Source organism: Lagopus leucura, unplaced genomic scaffold (assembly GCF_019238085.1).
Source record: "Lagopus leucura isolate 7727_CA_CO unplaced genomic scaffold, USGS_WTPT01 Super-Scaffold_100001, whole genome shotgun sequence".
In the NCBI taxonomy this organism is placed as follows: domain Eukaryota; kingdom Metazoa; phylum Chordata; class Aves; order Galliformes; family Phasianidae; genus Lagopus; species Lagopus leucura.
Window position 1 is genome coordinate 103,104,975 of NW_024962262.1, and position 20,021 is coordinate 103,124,995.

The following is a 20,021-nucleotide window of genomic DNA, read 5'->3' on the forward strand; positions in this document are numbered from 1 at the left end:
ATCTTCCAAACTGGGGAAAAGTGGATGGAAGTGAGCCAAAGGCTTCAGTGATTAAGCTGATGGTGAAAAGAGGGGAAGAAGCAGGTAAACTAAACTACCCTAGATACCACTGAGCATGCCCAAAGGGATATTAGCACATATTTATGAGTTCTTGAAAAAGAATGAATATGTATGCCAATGTACTGCATAGCATGTATTAGCTGCTCAAATGTAGAAACTGAACTCTGAGAGGGTGCACTTTCTTGTCAAGTCACCTGGTATGTTACTGTATTGTGAGGAATAAAGGAATGCTCCTTTCTAACACCATAGTGGAATTGGAGAGTTTTCTTCCCAGATTTCAGATGACACAGTGGCCTATCTGGAAGCTTCCAGCACAGTTTCCAAAGACTGCAGCATACATCTATGGATTGGTCAGTGACAGCTCTTCCACTCAGCAGCTCTCATCCTAGAGCTTTCCCTTGAAGGACCCCTTGAAGGGGTAAGGCACATGTATGAGTATGTCCTCTTACCAGAAGTCTTTCCTAGAGCTGCTGCCACTTCTAGAACTTGATTATAGGGTAAAGCTGCCCACAGAGTGTCCATTTTTCAAATTCCGAAGGTCCACTTGATGGATAATGCAATAAGCTGCAGCTTTTATTGTTATTTTCATTAGATAATGTTCTTAGAGCTGCCATTTTTACTGCCTTACCTGATGGTGACACAGTATGAGTCCATTAAAATGCTACGTGCGAAGAATATATATAAAGGCTCATAAGGAAAATTATGGGCTGTGAAAAATCCTTTGCAGAGAGGAAGCCCCTTTCCTATCCACAAATACAGGCAATAATTTAAAGAAAACATCAGAAGGTAGTTAAAAGACCGCCAAACAACCTACAACTGACAAACCAGTGTCACACAGCTGCTCCAGGGAGACCAGCCCATACAGCCGCTTGCAAAGCCACAGTTTCACACAGCGCCACTCACTGCCCTGTCTCTTTGTGGCACGATACAAAATCAAACACAACCGCTCCCTTGCCTATTACTTCAATCCCGCTTACTCCGCTAAAAATTTGCATACCAGGCCTCGCCTCTCTGTGACGATCCGATATAGCGTTGCCAGTAACAACTGTTGCCCCTCCCTTTTCTTCTGCCTTCGGTAACGGAAGCGTCTGGAGTGTAAGCAGTGACGTGACCTGCACTGCTACGCTTGGCCTGCTTCCTTCTTCCCCGCCTCCTCCCCCAACACATACACTCCTCCCCACTCTCCGGCCAACATGTGGGGAGCGAGCTCGGGGTGGGCGGCAGATGCGGTGAGTGCGTGCGGGAGGGGGACGTGGGAAATGGCCGCTCCTTTCCATATGTTCCTCACCCGCCTCCTCGCTACGCGCTGCCGTTTCCTGGCCGGCCCTGCCTCACTCCATCATACCCGCCGCAGGCGTGGGGAGCGACAGCGTTGCAACGTCGGGGAAGAGGGGATGGTGGTATAGGCCGCCATCTTCTCCATTTTTCGGGAGAACACGGGAGACAAATGGGGAGATAGTGGTGCCGTGTGTGGGTTAATGCACTCCCTTTCAGTAGTGCCTCTCTGTACTGTAACGGGAGAAATGGTGATAGAGCTCCGGAGGTTATCACGTGGTGTTCCCTGTACTTGTGCTAATGCAGTTCTTCCTCCTCACTTCCACTTCCCAGCCCTGAACTCTTATTTAAAATTATAAGTCACCCGATCACGTACCATGTTTCCTGAGAGGCCACAGGCCATGGTGCATGTGTTCACATCAGGGCATTAGATAATGTCTGTAGGCAAAGCAGCTTTCAACAATAAAGTATAATCTGCCAAAAGGACACCAATAGAAAGCAGCCCATCTAGATGCGCCATAAAACATGCTTATTCAAGCTTAAAAGAACTAATAGGTAAATTGGGTTAGCAGTAATAATAAAGCCACACTAGTTGTAGCACAACACACAAGTGAGTTCTCTTTAGAAGGAGAATTTTGTTGTCAAAAGTAGTAGTGTTGCCTTTAGGATGTTTATGGCATACCTGGGGCCATTTTTAAAGTTGATATTAATGGGAATTGACTTTTGTTAGAAATAGCATTGCTAATAAAATTCTCATTGCTGCATCTTTGATACTTGACATCCTGTCATCCAGAAAGTCTGGTGACATATTTCTGCTCACAATGCATGTGTTCATAGCTTTTGGACAAAAAGTTACACGTGCCTTATAAATCGTGTGTACATGGTGGTTAAATTCATCGATAAGCTGAGTAATTTTCTTCAAGCATTTTGCATTTATATCTTTTTTGAGAACAGCATTCTGTTGTGTTCATAGATTTGGTTCATTCTTCCTTACTTAGTAAGTATCTGGAATCTACTTGTTTACCCTGTACTTCGTGTCTAAAGGTAGTGCCTATGGTCTGAATTTTTAAAATTGTGGGAGTACTTATGTCTTTCATAGTAGTTTATTCTGGAAGCTGTGTTCCTTCCAGATGCATAAAATTGTCTAGATGAATATATCTTCAGTGTTCATAACTTTTTTGAAAGCCAGTACTGATTTGAATGATTAAATTCAAGGCCCTGAACTAATGTTGGCATGTAGCTGCGATCTGACAGTTTTGGTAGAAATATGAGGAAACCAAAGTTTACCCAAAAAGTCTAAATTGTGTTCCTCTTAGCTGTAAAAATGTGTGTACACTACAGTACATCAGCCTGTAGAAGAGAACAGGGCCAAATATTCATGTAATCAGAAGAATCAAGTTGAAGGTGGAAGTTGATCATCAAAAGATCTTGGCCAATTGTGCTTTAATACCAAGTGAATGTAGGCTCTATGGCTTTGTATTGTTGTGAAGAATGGAACAGAGCATGGTTTTCTTACTGTTACAAAGTATTTTTGCCACATAGCTGATGTACCTTTAGTATATTTTGCTTAAGCTTGAGGTAGCTGTTCATATAGGTAGATTTGCATGCTTCCTTTTGTTCTTAAGTAGATTTGCTCACAAATTCTGCATATTAGAGATGTTGTGAGAAGATCTGTCTCTGATTCCCCTGGTATCTGTTTATGTTTTTATAGTCCTTTGAAGCTTATGATGATGAACAATCATTCCTCATTTGAGATGCAGAGCTGTGTCCATGAGGAGGCTTCTAGGATTGTTTCTGCAACAACTACAGAGAGCAAATAAGGCAGGGTGGTGCTAGCAGTTTTCTGCACTGAACTCCTGCCTCAGTAGAACTGGCCAGTTGGTGCCTACTTGTAGATTGTAGTATGCATTCTTCAGGTTGCTCTGTACCTTTTTCTGGGTTAAGTGTTCAGGAAAGAACTAAAGCATTCAGGATATTAACTGTACTTTATTTAACTTATTTATACTAGAGTGCATTGCTCTACTTCTTGAAAGAGAAAGTTAAGTTGAGGAAACTGTTGGGAGGAGTGCCAGTCATGGTTAAGCAGTTTGTCCAGATGATTTGCTAGTACTTTCTGGGAGGAGGTCATACTTCTTCCTCTGAAAGTTCCCCCAGTGCTTCATATTTGATGTTTGGGGGGTTCAAGCATGGAGCTGGTATGTTAAGATATATATGTAATTAAAGTCAAGTACTTTCAGGGTTTTCAGGATTTTATTGTTGAACGAGGAAGGGAACTGACTAGGATTATTCTAAAGGTATACTGGCATAGCTGTTGGTGGGCATGAACTTGCCTAGCTACTTTTTAAACTCACATAAACTTGCAATATCCACAGCATGCTGTGGAAAGAAATATCGTAGTTTGCCATCTCTGTTATGAAGAAGTTTCTCTTTAGATTGTTGTGAACTTAACACATGCAAAATTTGATGTATGTTTTTCATGTAGAAAGAAAATGTCATCAGTTATTCTCTACTCAGTTTTGCCATAATTTTATAGACCTGTTGTGACTCTTCCCCTGTCCTTTTTTCCCCTCATCCTGAAGAACCCTCACTATGGTGGTAATAGTGTGTGTGAAAGCCTTTGTTTTTTTCCAGTGTGAACCACTGTACCAGAACAGAGTGCCAGGTAATTTTGTTGTATCTTTTTTAAGTTAAGCAGTGTTGAGGAGCAGTGCACCATGGACTCTAGTGTCTTATTTTTTTTGTAACATCTCAACATCCGGTATGATCTATTTATGCCTGGTGAGTATCTAGTAGATGTTTTTGTCAAGTTATCATGTAACCCCAACACCTTATTCCTAAGTAGTACCTTTGACCCTGTTGCATTATAAGAATAGCTTGTCATAGGGTTATCAGTATAAAATGTAGTACCTTTCTTTGATATGTTCAAGCATATAGCTCTCTTCTGGCTGGGCATGCTTATGGACATATGAGAAAGAGTTAGCTTTAAAAATGTTTAACTAACATAAGGGATAATACTGAATAAGTAGAAAATAGAGACATTTCCTCTGTAAAAGAGAAAGTACCCAAACCATGTTTTTTTTTTTTTATTTAAGAGTTGTAAATTCACTTTTTTATTATTATTCTTTTTTATTCTTTAATGAATTTCTCAAATAATGTACTTTCACAAAGAGTATCACAAAAAACTTTATATGCGTGTGAATATTTCAGGAAATGTTTCAAAGAACATCTGAAGACCTTTTTCCGAAGATGGAAAGTTCAGTTGAAGAGATGGATACCTCTGATACTCAGTGGGGCTGGTTTTATTTGGCTGAGTGTGGTAAATGGCATATGTTTCAGGTAACTACGGAGTTATATTACTTGTGACTTTTGTATGTCAAACAACTTATTGCTGAAAACATCTAAATGTACTTTTTCGTTTATTTTGAAGACTGATTCAAATAGTCATTGCTCAGTTAGCAGTGAAGATATTGAAAGGAGCTTCAGAACAAACCCATATGGTTCTGTTTCTTTTACTACTGCAAAATTTAACTACACACTAGACTTTTCAGGTATGTATATTCATAGGGTTAACTTAAATAACAAAGATGTCAGATATACCACTTCATTTGCTTTGTGTAGTATTTGCAATTTTTGTCAACTCTTATAAATAACACTTAATACTGAGGCCAGTATTTTGAGTTTTTTTTATCTACGATGTTGATTTACTAATTGTTGAAATATGAATTCCTTTCAAGCAGCTTTTGATGTAGTAACGTTGTTTGAAAAAAAAAAAAAAAAAAAAAAACCAGACTCTTAAATGTCCATATGCTATAGATGAAGTCCAGAAACATTTATCCTAACTCTTGTTTTATGCTCAGAGATGAAACAAACCAACCTAACTACCCTTAAACAACGTCCAATAAAGCGAGCTCCCTTTTCTATCAGTGCTTTCAGGTAAGGAAATAAAATGAAGCCGCCTGATTTTGATTTTAATCCTGATTTTGATTTTAATTCTGAGTTTTCAAAGGAAAATGAAACAAAAATATGTTTTATGTGGACTGTCTATATTTATTTACTTTCTTTGTCAAACAATTTGAAAATGTGAGAAAGCAAGTCAAGTAAAAAGGAAGAAATTTTAGAGGGAGAATAACAAAAGGTTTCATTTATTTATTTCTTTATTTATTGAGAAAATAAGGATTTTGTAGTGGGAGAGGCAAGACATACTGAATACTGATATCATTCTGCAAGCTGCTTAAATTTGTACCTGACTTCAACTGTTGGATTCCCTTGCAGTAACTAACCTGTAAAATCAGAATTGCTGGTTGGAGAATTGGAGGAACAGCAGCAGAAAGAAATGGAGTAGTTTGTTCCAGTGTAACAATGACTTCCTAAATTAGTTAGAAGGAACATTGTGATGATGTAATGCTCTTCTGATGTAATCTGATAGTCAATAAAAGCTAGCATACTCAGTGATAGTGCTACAGATAAAATTGACCACCTCTATTGTGGGTTACTTTTTTCTAAATATTTTTTAAACAAAATCTCAGTTTTGAATTATTATCTGGTTGTATTTTTTAAAAGAACTTTGACATTTGTAATAAGAAATGTAGTAGCAATCACTTTACATTGGCATTTAGGATGGGCTGGGATTTTTTTTGCTGTTGTTGTTTGTTTGTTTTTTGAAGTGTCAGCTGTTTTTCACTGTGTGTTTCCTGAAGTGTACATGCAGTAATCTTGCAATTCAACTTTTTATGCTTATTGAAGAATTTCCTTTAATACTTCTGATTCAATCAGCATACTTTCTTTTCACATGCTGACACTACACTTTAAGATTGCTACATTTACTGTCTGTTTTCAGGCCTAAAGTTGCTATGTACATGCTTAAAATACCTTTTTTTCTTTTCTAATCTAATGTAATTTTCTAATATATATATCTAACACAGTGACTTCAGATTACTGGCCCAGTGAAGGCCCAGTTTTCAGAGTCTTAGAGTAGTTTTAATTCTTGACACATAGAAATGTTCAGGCTATATCTGCACTCATGTTTCTAGATTAGTGTTGCTCTCCTGATGTTGCAGATATCTCTGACTATTCCTTTTAATTTAACTTTGTATCTCTTGTTGGACAGATGATGTAATAACATATTACCACTGTTTGTTTGTAATAAACTAAGCCATAATTTGAACACAAAGTAAGATCTTTACCTTTGACCTTAGCTGCTGACAACAGGCTTTTTCAGTATTAAACACTAAGTAGTTTTGTGTTAAGTGGTTGGGGTTTTTGAGGAGGGGTGGGGGTGCATACTCTGTTGTTTGGAGAAAGAGTTCATAGGAAAATGCTTTTTGTCCTTGTTGTGATGTGCTCTTACCATTTTTTTATTTGAAGTTTCATCTGTGAAAATGAGTCCATCCCTATGCCTTCACACTGGGAGAACGTAAATCCTGAGGAGCCGTATCAGGTAAGAGTCGGTGCAAGTTGGAAAACACATAATGAAATAGTACATCATGTTGTAATTGTGCTAACTTCTTTTTTTTCCAGCTTATTCCTTTGCAAAAGAAAACAAATGAATACAATGAAGTTTCTAATCTCTTTGGAAAAACAATGGATAGCCACCGAATAAAAAGAATAAAGAGAATACAAAATCTAGACTTGTGGGAGTTTTTTTGCAGGTGAGATTATTTTTATAACCAACAGTTTTAGGATTGTTAACAGAGCAAGGCATTCAGTAAAAAAATGCTTAATTACTTTTATTGTTTTATAATTAAAATGTGTTGCTTTTGTTATTATATAATTAAAATGTGTTAGTTTTATTATTTTTCTTTATTTGCTTATTTATCAATCTCTGACAGTCTTGAAAACAACTTTGAAGACTGACTTCTACAAGGGCAGAACTATAATGCAGTTATATAAGTATTACATATATATATGTAGCAAAGATGAAAGTGATGCACTGCAATATGTTGAAATTCTGGGGGAAGATCTCCTTGAGAGCAGCCCTGTGGAGAAGGACTTGAGGGTCCTGGTGGACAAGAAGCTGGACATGAGCCAGCAGTGTGCGCTTGCAGCCCGGAAGGCCAGCTGTGGTTCTGGGCTGCATTAAAAAAGGGGTGGCCAGCAGGGAGAGGAAGGGGATTGATCCTCTCTACTCAGCTCTTGTGAGGCCCCATCTGGAGTACTGTGTCCAGGCCTGGAGCCCCCAGTATAGGAATTATGTGGAGCTCTTGGAGTGGGTCCAGAGGAGGACCGCTAAGATTGGAGGGCTGGAGCACCTCTCCTATGAGTAAAAGGTTGAGGGAACTGGGCTTCCAACTTGTTTAGTTTGGAAAAGAGAAGGCTCTGGGGAGACTTCCAGTACTTGAAGGCCTTGTTCTTGGAGGCCTTCCAGTTCTTGAAGGCAGCATGTGAGCAGGAGGGAGAACGGCTGTTTCCTCTGTTACGCACATAGCTGCACAATTGGCAGTTCTTTTTCCTCAGGTGGCTTGGGCATAGTGCTCCAGGTCATTTGAGAAGCTTTTTTCCTTTTTTCTAGGATGTCTTTACTATCACAAGCATGAAGTACACAGTTGTTAACTTCAGGGCTTCTGGGGTGGGACTGAAATTAATCATAACCTTAGCATAGGGAATCAAGCTCTGACTTTCTAGCCCTATTAAAATTAATTATTCCAAGATTCAAAAAAATAATGATGATTGTGCTGCATTTGGTACTGTATTCATTCTCTTTAAGTAACTTTAATTTCTTGGAAAATATTGAGAAAGACATTTCTAGTATTTTTGTAAACAGTTCGATATGATCTTTATTTCATTGTAAAAGGCAAAGGTATTACTATCTATGTAGAAATGTCAGCTTCTCCTAATAATGAGATGCTGAGGTTTTTTAGTTTCATGACTGATTTTAAGGATAGCAAGCATTTAAGCAGTAACTTGTTGGTCAAGTGGTAAAGAGTATGAGAAAATAGCAGCAGGTAGACTTATTAACCTATCAATATAATTTGGCTGGGTTGACAAGGATGGCACTAGTTTGTTGTTTTGTTTTTTTTTTGTAACTCCTCCAAGTCTAAGTTTACTGTGTTCAAATGTGATGAGTGTTCAGAATATCCACATGGTAGAGACCCACACTTTCTCATAATAAAGTAAGGAGAAAAAAAGTAAGTTTTTTTTTTTTCTTTACTGGCTTTTATGTGTTGAATTTGTAGTGGCCATTAGAATATTTGTGATTTGTCTAATTTCTCAACTTCATGAAACACAGGGCAGAGTTATGTCCAGTTAGCATGAATACATGTCATTTCTTCAAATTTAAGTTGTGGTGGCCTGGAAGAACTAGAAGTAGTGAATTCCCTTTCTACTTCTTTCCTAGTATCAAGTTTTAATTATTAAGGCTTATTTGCTTGGCCTTGTGATTTAACAGTCACCTTTCTATAAATAAGTTTCTGTAGATATATTTATACCATTTCAATACATCAGTTTTTGAGAAAAGAAATAGCAAGCAGACTTTAAATGTCCTCTGTGTCTCCAGTGTAGTTGATAGGGGCAGGGATGGGGAGGTGGGGAGAGAACTTGTTTGCTTACATAAGGAACAGATTTAATTTGAAGAACATTTACCAGGCTAATCACTGAGTGAGACAAATTCATGGCTTAAGAACTTGGAAGGTATGGGTGCTATGCTAAGATGTTTTTAAAGTACAAAACTGACAATGAGAATTTGAATTTCATATGTGAGGAGTATTACATTAAGAGTTTTTACACATCAGGTGTGTTGCTATAGAACTATGAATCAAGATACTTTTTAGTACTTTTACCTTTATAAAAGTATATGGAGAAAAATGCATTTTAAAACATTTTTCCTTTATGGCAAAAATACTTCATAAAGCATAATAAAGGTTGCTAAAATATGTATATGCAATTGAGGTCTAAGTGCCTTTCTTGTCCCTCCATTTGAGAGGTAAAATACAGCTTTTTATACGTTAGTGTTCTGCCATTTGGGCTATATGGGCTTACGCACACTGGTGTGTATTATGTTACAGAAAAGCGGGCATTACAGCATTTGAAATTCACTAAAAATTCTTCTGGTGTCTCATGAGGGATTGCAAAAATAACAAAGGATTACTCTTGATCTAGCATATGTAGATTTATGCATCTCGGTTTGGAATTGCAGAGGAGCAGAGCAAGTAGCAAAGGATGTTCGGTCATGAGATTGTTGCCCTCGTGTAGAAACAGCCTGTGTGCTGGCATGTATACAAGCAGCATGTTACTAGGTATTTAATTTTGCTTTAGGTTTCTCCTTTATTGAGTGGACTGGCTGTATGAGAGCCTGCTTGGGTGGTGGATCAGCTTAATTTTGTTTTGCTGGATTAGTTTTTCTCTGCTGGTGAAAAGTGCTAAGAAGATGATTTTTAGAGTGGCTGAACTCTTAGAGATAGAACTGAGTTCTGTTTCAAATCAACAAAAAAAAAAAAAAAAAATGGCTGTGGCATTTCTGCACTCTGTAGAACCAGTTTTTCCAGTACCCTCCGGATATTCTACTATGAGAAAGATTTGCTATTTACGTTTGTGTTTTGAAAAAGTGTTTTTTCTTTCACTGATAAGGGCCGTGTTTAAATATGAGCATTGCTTAAATGGTTGTTTGCAATATCATCAGAACATATTTGTCTGAACAGTTACTGTATTATCAGATTTTAAATTATGAAATCAATTGGTTGGAGATGTGAAGGACTGTTAGAAAATGTTTTTGGACAATCGATTATTCACATTTTTCTTGGAACAAATGCGTTCTATTTAATCAGAAGTTGAAGCTGACTTTTTACTTTGTTAGAAACACCAGCCAGCAGCAGAGGGAGACTGACTGAAAAATATTCAAATATTCATCAATGGTAGCCCTTAGCTCGGAAGTTTTGCTTCACATAGGTGTTTTTCATAAGATAAAAGGAATCTTGACTCCTTCATTTTGTCAGTATGTTTACAGAGTGGAACTTGAGTGACTGGGACCTCTCTGCCTCTGACATAAAATGCCACAAATTAGATAATTTGTGAAAGCTTTTGACTTTATACTGATGTTCTTTGGATTTGGAAAACAGTTCTAAAATAATAATAATTTTTAAAAAGTTGTAAAGACACTTTTTAGCTAGTTAATTCATACTAAATAAAAATATGAAAGCTTAAAAATAAGACAATTTAAACATATTTTTAAGCAAAGTAGTGCAAGATGTCAATTCCTTTGAAATGTATTTATTAATAAATCATAAATAATTGCAATATAATGCCTTTAATATGGTGACAAATCTTTGCCACCTCTCTCTTTCTCTGGACTTGGTTGATAGGAGATTGATGTATCTAAGCTGTAGGCCCTGAGAATGCCTCCCCAGTTCATATCTGCGCTACAGTTATAATCAGATTGCTTAGTTTGATAAACCTGCTTTTTTTTTTTTTTTTTTCCTGCAGCTACACTGTGGTTTTAATGCATAGAGCCTTCTGCTCATAAGATTGTAATATAGGCTCGTCTGTTGTCTTGTTTTTTTTCCCCCCCTTCTCTCCAAAATTCTTTAATGGTATAGCATAAGACTTGGATCTTCTAGGAAGTATGAGAACCACAAATTCAGAAAACCATGGTCATGTTGGTAATTTTGCCTAAACATTTAGATACTTTTATTTTTAATGGTTTTGTTATTTTACTGGGATAATTATAATCCACTAAGATTGTTATCCCTCTAGCCATGCAGTTTATGCAGTTGAAGAGAACAAAAACAACACTTTTTTTTTTCCAGAGTGTATGTGCAGAAAATGACTGTATCACATAAATAGAATTGATAAAATTTTTTTATAGGACCTTTTATCCTAACCTTAGATTACTTATGAAAATAGCCTACAACATCCAGATATGATTTCTAAACATGTACCTTAAGAATTCTAATCTCTTTTAAAATATGAAATCATATAGACACTTGCAAAGGTGAAATTTATGAAGTTTTAAGTCTGTCACCTCTCTGCAGTGTTTTCAGAGTAGGAACTTAATTGTTTTTGTACAAATGCTTATAATATTGCGTTGCATGTTCTCTGCAGGAAGAAAGCCCAGCTGAAGAAGAAGAGAGGTGTGACAACTATTAATGAGCAGATGTTATTTCATGGCACCAGTAATGAATTTGTAGAAGCAATATGTATTCATAACTTTGACTGGAGAATAAATGGGATGCATGCTGCTGTATATGGAAAAGGTAAATATTTTTTCACATATTGCAGTTTGGCAGTCTGAACTGTTCAACATTAAGTGTCCCTTATAGGATGTTCTTTGTGGTGTACTCCTGTGTTTTTACAGAGACATTTAATATCGCTCTGCTTTTACATCAAGTAAAAGATGTAAATTAAGATAGAGATAAATGAAGAAAGTAAGAATACAGTGAATAATGTAATCAGTGTAACTGTCGGGTAGGACTTGGGAGTGGGGTGGATGAAGGGTGAACTGCAAAGCAGTGTAGTTCACAAGGAAAGTCTCCCTGCTAAAATGTTCACGCAAAATACTTGCTCATGTTCTGTAGGTTGCTCTGAAAGTAATGCTTCCTATTTATTTCCATAGAAACTACAACGGATCCAAAGAGCACAATAACACAGTTTGATAGAGCACATTCTTCACTACAAAGCACTATTTTTCAACATTAGTCACCAGCCATGAACAAGAGCCTCCATACTGCACTCATAAAAATTGATACCAGTAGAGGTGACCTACTATTTCACAGCTGCTGTGATAATGTTGTTGATAGGAAAAATGCTGCCCATGCAATCCATCTTTCATTGGCCCGAACAGATGGAAGTAGGAAGGTGCCAAATCTGGATTATATGATGGGTATGGTAGGACAGTCCAGCCAAGACTGGCAATGTGCAGCAAGGTCTTCAAACTAGTACAGGGCCTGGTGTTACCGTGTTGCAAGAGAAAGTTTGTCCTCTTCTCTGGCCTGACTCTGGGAGTTTGAGTCTTCAACTTAGCATCGCAATGTAGTGGTCAGAGTTGATGGTTTGTCTGGGTTCTAGGAAATTCAGAAAGATCCCCCCTTCCCTATTCCAAAAGACAGTCCGTATCACTTTACTTACTGAGGGCAGTTTCTTGAACTTTTTCTTCAATGGGGAATTCACGTGTCATCACTCCATGTATGCTGTTATGACTCCAGCGCACATTGGTGACACCATGTCTCATGACACCAATAATGATGTGATCCAGGAAACTGTCACCTTCAGCGTCATTCCATAGGTCCTGACAAACTTGCACATGTTGTCCAGGGCCATTTGCAACTTGGCCTGTCTTAAACTTTGCTGCCACCACTGCTGGAATGCACCACTCACTGCTTCGCTTTGTTAACATCCACTGTTTGGTCTCCATAAATATTCAGTAAGATGCAAACAGTGTCAGTGGGTGCAAGGTTTTTTCTACATGGAGGAATTCAATGACACACCTTTGCTTCATAACACACTTCCTTGTCAGTCACCATTTTGTCAGACTGCGCTCTGCATCCATTTGTCACGTGACAGTAGAATTTAACAGAATATTGGTGAGAATTTTCAACTTCTAATGTCATACCATCAGCATAGATTCATACCTCTGACATTGTTGGCCAACATAGGATTGGATTATCATGATGTCAGAAAAAGTCATTGGATTGCTAACAAATAGGAAAGAACAGACTTTTTCATCATCCTGGTACCTACTTGTTCGTTAGAAGTTAACCTACCGTGATAAGAATATAATAAGAATTTGCTTTTTATTTGAAAGGGACCTACTTTGCAAGAGATGCATCATATTCCAGTCGTTTCTGCAAAGAGGATATGAAGCATGGAGATACTTTCCAAATTCATGGTGTGAATCTGCAGCCTCATCTGCACAAACCAGATAAAGTCATGTTTCTTGCTCGTGTATTAACTGGCGACTATATCAATGGTGATTCAAAATACATGAGGCCTCCTTCAAGAGATGGAAGTTTTGTGAACTTGTATGACAGCTGTGTGGATAATACTTGGAATCCAAAGATATTTGTTATCTTTGACGCCAACCAAATCTATCCTGAGTACTTAATAGAATTCTGTTAAGTTTAATGAAGCTGAACTGAATATTTGTGTCTTTTTGGTACTTTTTTCCTTTCACAAAAACAACAGCATGAAAGCCCAAACTGTGAAAGGACAGAGGTGAAAGAAAAGCTAGCATACGTTTATGAAGCTGTTAAACATTTAAGAGAGATTGTCCATCTGCTTTTAAAAATTTGTAAACAAACTTCACTAATGCCTTTTTACAATGTAAGGGAGTATTACGAGTCTGAAATTGCTTAGTGAATGCATTAGTAAGTTTTTGTTCAAAGACGAGACTTATGTTCTGAGTTCTTGAAAATATGCTGCAAGTAGTTATTTGTGTGATAATAATATGCTTGTAATACTGTAGCTCTGTGATTAAACAAACCTTTTATAAAGATTGTTTGTAGGACTTAAATCCAAACCTTCTCCTATATGTATGTATGTGTGTTTTGTAGTGCACATTTCAAGATGTACAGGACCTAATGATCAACAAAGCTGCTACATTTAGCTTGAAGGTAAGCTTCAGTTATATCCTTGCTTGGTTACAAAACTCTTTCATTACAATTTCGAGTTTGCTTTTGACAAAAATGATGCCGTAGGGCTCTTGTGGTTTGTAGCTGTTCAGTGCTGGGATGTCATCACAGCCATATACCTTTCTGAGTTCTTGCTCTGCATTTTTGCCATGTCATTGTAGTATGTATGTGCATGCACGTATTTGCATGCAGATTACATAATCTTGTCTGATCACTGTTTAAGAAGCACTCAGTGCTGGTTTACTTGCTGTTACCAAAGATGGCATAGGTTAACTTCACTGCGAATAACACAAAGTTAAACCAACAACAGAACTTTTCAAAAGATGTCATTCTTTCATTTTTTAACACCTCAATAAAAAAGGTTTTAATAACATATGTTTAGATAGGTTTTCCTAATTTGTGTAGTTGTAAAATTAAGGAGTGTTTTTGACAAAAAGAACAGAAGAAACTATAAGCAGCATATGTAAGTATCCAAACACATGAATAAGAGCTTGAAGAAGGGAGCTGTAACTATGATATGTACTGAAATCTTAGCTGATTTGCCATAAAATTGCATTCCTAGTGATTTTATTTGCTAAGAGACATAATGAGGAACACTATGAACATAATGAAACATAAAAACGAATTCGTTAAGCCTTCCATGCTTCTTCAAGCTTGCCTTTGGCTATGTAACAAATCCTTACAGACAGCATTAAGGCAGGTAGGGACTAATCTTCATTGGTTTATCATGGAATTGTTAACAGACTTCTTGGAACAATGGCTGTATTTAAAATTCACTACGTATCTGGCTTCCTAACTGTCTCTGATGTCTTGTCCTTTTCCCTTCTGTTGTTATCTTTAGCTGTCAACGGAACTTGCGCAAATTGGATGCCTGTTTAAATTTATAACTTTATAGAAGGTTTTCCATTTGAGATAAAGATGCATATTTTTTTCTTTATCTTAGATGAATATTTGATCTCTGATTCCAGCTGAGAACTGCAGGTCCTACAGTTGAAGCATGGTTCATGTTTGATTCATAAATATGCTAGCTGTGCACACTGTTTCCCACGCTGTGTAAAATAGCACATCATATAGTTTTTAGTTACATTTGTTACATTGAATTTCATTCTTAACCAGTAGTCTATGGCATACGTCCTTCATGAAACTAACAGAAACTCATGCTGTTGTCACTTTGATTTGTTCTTTTATTTCTTCTGAAGTTTGTACTGATCTTTAACTAAGAAGCAAAGCTTTTTTTGTTGTCTTGCTTTATTTTGTTGTTGTTTTTTTTTAAGGGTCTCATAGTCACAAAATATCAGCTGATCAACTGAAGTATCTTTTCCAATAGTTCGTATTCTGTTCTCTTGTTTACTACTTAATTAAATCAAATGGCAGAATCTTTATCTTACCAAATCACTGCACAATTGTAGTTTCAGCTCTTATTGAATGTACATTCTGATTACCAGTGATTATCTTTGTGCTGATGAATGTTGATACTTAAACTATGTCTTCCTCTTGCTGGCAAGGGGAGAGAGATAAGTGCAAGTAAAATCCAGAAAGGTAATGGTAACCAGTACAAGAAGTAGTTGGGCTTAATAAAAGGAACATTGAAAGAGGAAGAACATTTTTTTTTTTTTTTTTTTTTTGGACTAAGGAGTGTTAAATAAATGAAAAGAGATTTGGTGTGATTATGGGAAACAAAAGTTGCTATTGTCAATTACTGTTACATGTTGTCAAATTTTTCTTCCATTTTCTTTTAACACCTTTGTAAAAGAGCATGCTCTTCTCTCATGTGTCTTACTTGAGGTAAAATTTTCTTATTCAGTTAGTTTTACTGCAGAATGTTTTCACATAGGCTTAATATTTTTTAAGATGATCTCATCTCTGTATCATATCAAATTTCATCTTTCGGCTTTGCTTTTTAGAAAACTTGTGTGTCCAGTTATGCTGAAATATTTCATTTCATTCAAAGCATTTTGGTGTCAGTATTCATTCTAGTTCATTTATAGTGACAGTTTTTACAAACTTTTGTATTCAAGTGAAAATTTGCAAAACCAAAAGATTTTAGCTTTATTTTTGTATAGAAACTGTCCTCATACCCAGTGCCTCGCTATGCACTGACTTCAAAGCTATATTTGAGATACATAATTTACTAGCTAGAATTAGTAACTTAAATTCCAGATTATGCTAAGTGCCAGTACAGCTGGTGGTTTGAAGACAGTACTGATGCTTGTTCAAACATATCAGCAAATGAGAGGAAACAGGAAAGCTAGAGGGAACTTATGCAATCTGCATAGTTGGCAATTATTTTCAGGAAGGAGACTTATCAGTTACTGATGTGCTTTGAATTGGCTACCTATGCCTAATGAGCATGTGTCAGACTTAAAATTCCTTTTCTCAGTATGTGCACCATTGCTGTAATTGTGATTACTATTAGGTACTGTACAAAATAGTGTACTCCCTCAAATTAGGTCTAATCTATTATACTTTACTGCTAAAAGAGAGGAAAAAAATGTGGGGACTGAGATAGAATATTCTGTAACAGACTTGTATTTCTCCCATACTTTTCTTGCTTCTCTCAAGTGACACAATTTTGGGTTAGTGTGGCAATTCAGAGGCTTGATCTTTGAGCAGCCAAAATAAGATATTTTTTTTTTTGCATGATTGCATTTCTTTTGCCATTGTTTAACAAAGACAGAATCTGCTTACATTGCTCAAAAATTCAGTTACATAATTTCTGTCATTTATACAGTAGAAAAACTTATGTCATCAAGGTACGCTAGACATCAAATTTTTTTTTTGCAAAAAAAATGAAAGCCATATTGCATTGCAAATAGTGTGGTCACAGGGGTGGTATTCTTGTGGGTTTTCAGGGCAAGTTTTCCTTTTTCCAGGCTTAGTTCTTGAGAATGTTACTCAAACCCTTCCTCATTCCTTTAACTGATGTCAATGTACCCAGTCACAGCAGTAGCTGGCACCACAGGCTAGGGATGCCTACACTCCCAGTCTGACTCAAGTAGCTAGCACTCAGTCCACTCATATGGACCCCAGTAGCTGACACTCTGGTTTTGTTGATCTCTTTCACATCCACAACTTATGGCTCCTCCAGCTACTAATTCTAGGACCCTTGCTCAGTCCAGTAGTTGTCACCAGAGGCCAGACTACTCCCCTAGTCTGATACCTATACCTGAAGTCACTTGCACACATACAGGTCTTACTGGTACCTGGCACATAGTCCTTGTGGCACACACACACACAGCATAGAAGGTGAGATTATGCAGGAAAGATTTCAGGAAATCAAGGAAAGATTTAATAAGAAGATATGATGATATGTGATGATGAGTCAAAGGTCTGACTAGAATACTGATCAGCTCTGTTTCATACATTGTCAGCCCCTTTTATCCTCTCTTCCTTTAAATTGCCTTTATTCTTTCAACTTACCAGTGGAAAATGCAGGCTGATCTTCCTTTAAGTGGTGCTTGTAGTTTCTTGATAGCCCATCAGTTTGCATGATTAACAAGTTTTTTTTTCTTGTCATTGTCTCCACATTTGCTTTGCTAGGTCTGTATCTCTGTATACTTTGTTTCTGGTTTCCCCATTTTTCCTTTAGTTTTCTAACTGACAGGATCAGATAACCTTACTGGAACAAACATTCTAACACTTGTACATGCCCTTGTCCGTCATACTGATAAAGTTTGTTCTCATCACTGCTTCCCTTACCATGTCAGCCAGGATGGTATTCCTGTATGTTCTTGTTTGCTTGTGGCTTCTTCTCTACCGTATTACCTTACACCCTTTTGTACTGGAAAAGCTCCTTGACCAGATATGCTTAAAGGCATGGGCACTCTGCTTCTACATGCCCTTACAGATAATTGTGCCACATAATTTCTTAGTTGGAGAGGTCAGATTTTGTTATTATGGTAAGAAGGCACATAGTAAGTATATTTTCACCCAGTTTTCATCCTGATTCCTGAACAAGAGACAGCTGAGATGAACACAAAGATAGATAGCTTGCAATTTCTTTTGAAAGGATATTTTAGTTTTATAGAGCCTGCTTGGATGTATGGAAATAGGATACTATTTTGTGTGTGGTGGAATAAACAAGAAAGAATATGCACTACAATGAAGAGAGAGTGTACATTGGGAAAAGGATTATCTGATGCAGTATTCAAAGAAAATAAACTTAGCTTATTCAGACTTTCATCAGTTCCATGGAATACCTTAAAATGAGTTTCTCTTCCTTGTTTGCTTTGAGTTGTTATGCGTTCGACATTGTGCCATGTTAAGGACAGTAAACCAGTTTGCAGATGTGTTATGAAGCTATGTTTGTTTGTTTTTTTTTCCTTTAAGAATCATCAAACACCAGAACATGTTGTTTGGAGATGTTATGTAGAATTTTCTTGGAAATTTTTAAAATCCAATTGAACAAGGCCCTAAACAACCTGCTGTGTCCAACCTTGCTTTGAACAATAGGTTGTAACAGATGACAGCTAGATTTGTCTCAAGATTAAAGCTAATTTTTAAATAATTTGACATACATATTTAATGCAGTATACCACAATCAAATTTATACTAGTGCAGGTCCTGTTAGCATGATGTCAAACATAGATTTCCTTTACTTTGGCAAGTAAGATTTGAGAGCAGGTCAAACTGGAAGACCTCCAGTTTCTTAGATGTCAATATACTTTTATAGCAAATCTATAGATTTCTTGCACTGTGTTTATGACTCCGGCCGGTTTCAGTGACTTTTCTACTGATCTCTCGGCATAAAAAAAGGAAAATGCTGAAATAATTTTGAATGTTAATGAGTTCGCTCAGGTGGTACAATTTCATAGCTCATTAAAAGCATCAGCATAGAAATCACAAATAGACCTGTTGCCATCAGCCTAAATGTAGAAGAAATCTACCCTTTCCTTCCCAGCAGTATGATGGCTCTCTAGACTGAAGTAAATACCCATCACCACAAATAAACTGTGAAGTACAGCTTGTTTTATTTCAATGATGGACTTTCTATATTGCACTTGACATTTCCTGGCTTAGAGCTGCAAGTGGCCTTCTGCCTAGCACCTGCTGCTCTTTGTATTTCTAGCATTTGCATACCTCAGTGATAGGGACTGTCATCTGGTTTATAACTTAGGCTTCAGGGGGAGCAGATTCTGGGCTGCTTAATACTACACACGGACTCTGTGGCAGTGAAGCAGGAGTCCTAAGTAGAGGACTATGTCACCAGCTGACGTAGACATATGCAAGTTCATGGCTCACATGGGATGCAGGTGAGGCTGCTGAAGGAGCAGGCTGCTCACAGTCAACTCCAGAAGGATCAGGGTGATCGGGTGAAATTCCTGATATATAGACTCCTTGCCATTGAGACTATTCTAAGAATTTAGGAGGGTTTGGGAGCAAAACTCCAAAGAAGACATTTTAAATGCAGCACAAGAAGGTGGATGGAAGAAGCCAATATGAAATTTAAAGGCAAATCGTGCCTGAATGTCTTCCATAATGATTGGTTCCTTTCTCATAACTGGAAACATGGGAGGTGAGAGCATGTGTTATTACATAATGAGTTATTAAATTGGAGAGATATGGGTTTTAAGAGTGGACTGTTCGGTCAGTAAGGATTTGGCTGTTTGGAGAGTCAATGGCTCTACGTCCAGCTTGAGCCTGGTGATGAGTGCTTTACCCCAGTGGTCTTTCTTGGGACTGGTGTTCATCATTTTTATTGGTATAAAGCAAACAAAAGCTATGACAGAGCCTTTATTTGAGATACAGGCACTGTAGGACAAAATGTCAAAGAATGAGGAATTAACTCACCCCTCTCAGCAACAGTTTGGAAAAAAAGGTGAGCTGAAGAATGCAGTTTTCTTCACTTTGATCTCTGACACATGAGGCAGCAGGAGGAGGGAAAGGGGATTGGGGGAAACCTGCACAGACTCAGACTACACAAGTGCTCCTGGAATCACTGCTGGGGCAGTGGAAAAGAGGAAGGGTGGATCTAGGCTCCCCCTGCTGCAGGCACTCACATGCTCAGATATTGGTTCAGGCTGTGACTCAGGAATTCCGCTGCAATCAGTGACTGGATAGTTGGGATTGAGTGCACCCTCAGCATGTTTGTGGATGGCACTAAGCTGAGTGGTGCAGTTGATACAACAG

The 20,021-nt window shown here is 37.4% G+C and overlaps 1 protein-coding gene across 5 annotated transcripts; it reads left to right on the forward strand.

Annotated features, from left to right (window-relative positions):
* The first annotated feature begins 1,131 nt into the window (after positions 1-1,131).
* PARP11 (poly(ADP-ribose) polymerase family member 11) lies at positions 1,132-18,068 on the forward strand. Of its 5 annotated transcripts, XM_042867662.1 has the most exons (10): positions 1,132-1,289; positions 4,543-4,671; positions 4,763-4,883; positions 5,193-5,268; positions 6,700-6,772; positions 6,853-6,983; positions 11,368-11,519; positions 13,067-13,150; positions 13,815-13,874; positions 14,836-18,068. In XM_042867662.1, exons 1-9 carry the CDS (start codon positions 1,254-1,256, stop codon positions 13,865-13,867), a joined length of 855 nt encoding a protein of 284 aa, XP_042723596.1. In that variant the 5' UTR covers positions 1,132-1,253; the 3' UTR covers positions 13,868-13,874; positions 14,836-18,068. The 5 variants fall into 5 exon arrangements, 4 of the variants coding, with proteins under 4 accessions (XP_042723596.1, XP_042723594.1, XP_042723595.1 ...); XR_006178186.1 differs by having other exon boundaries at positions 13,067-13,874; XM_042867660.1 differs by adding an exon at positions 4,023-4,113 and having other exon boundaries at positions 13,067-18,068.
* Positions 18,069-20,021: the final 1,953 nt, after the last annotated feature.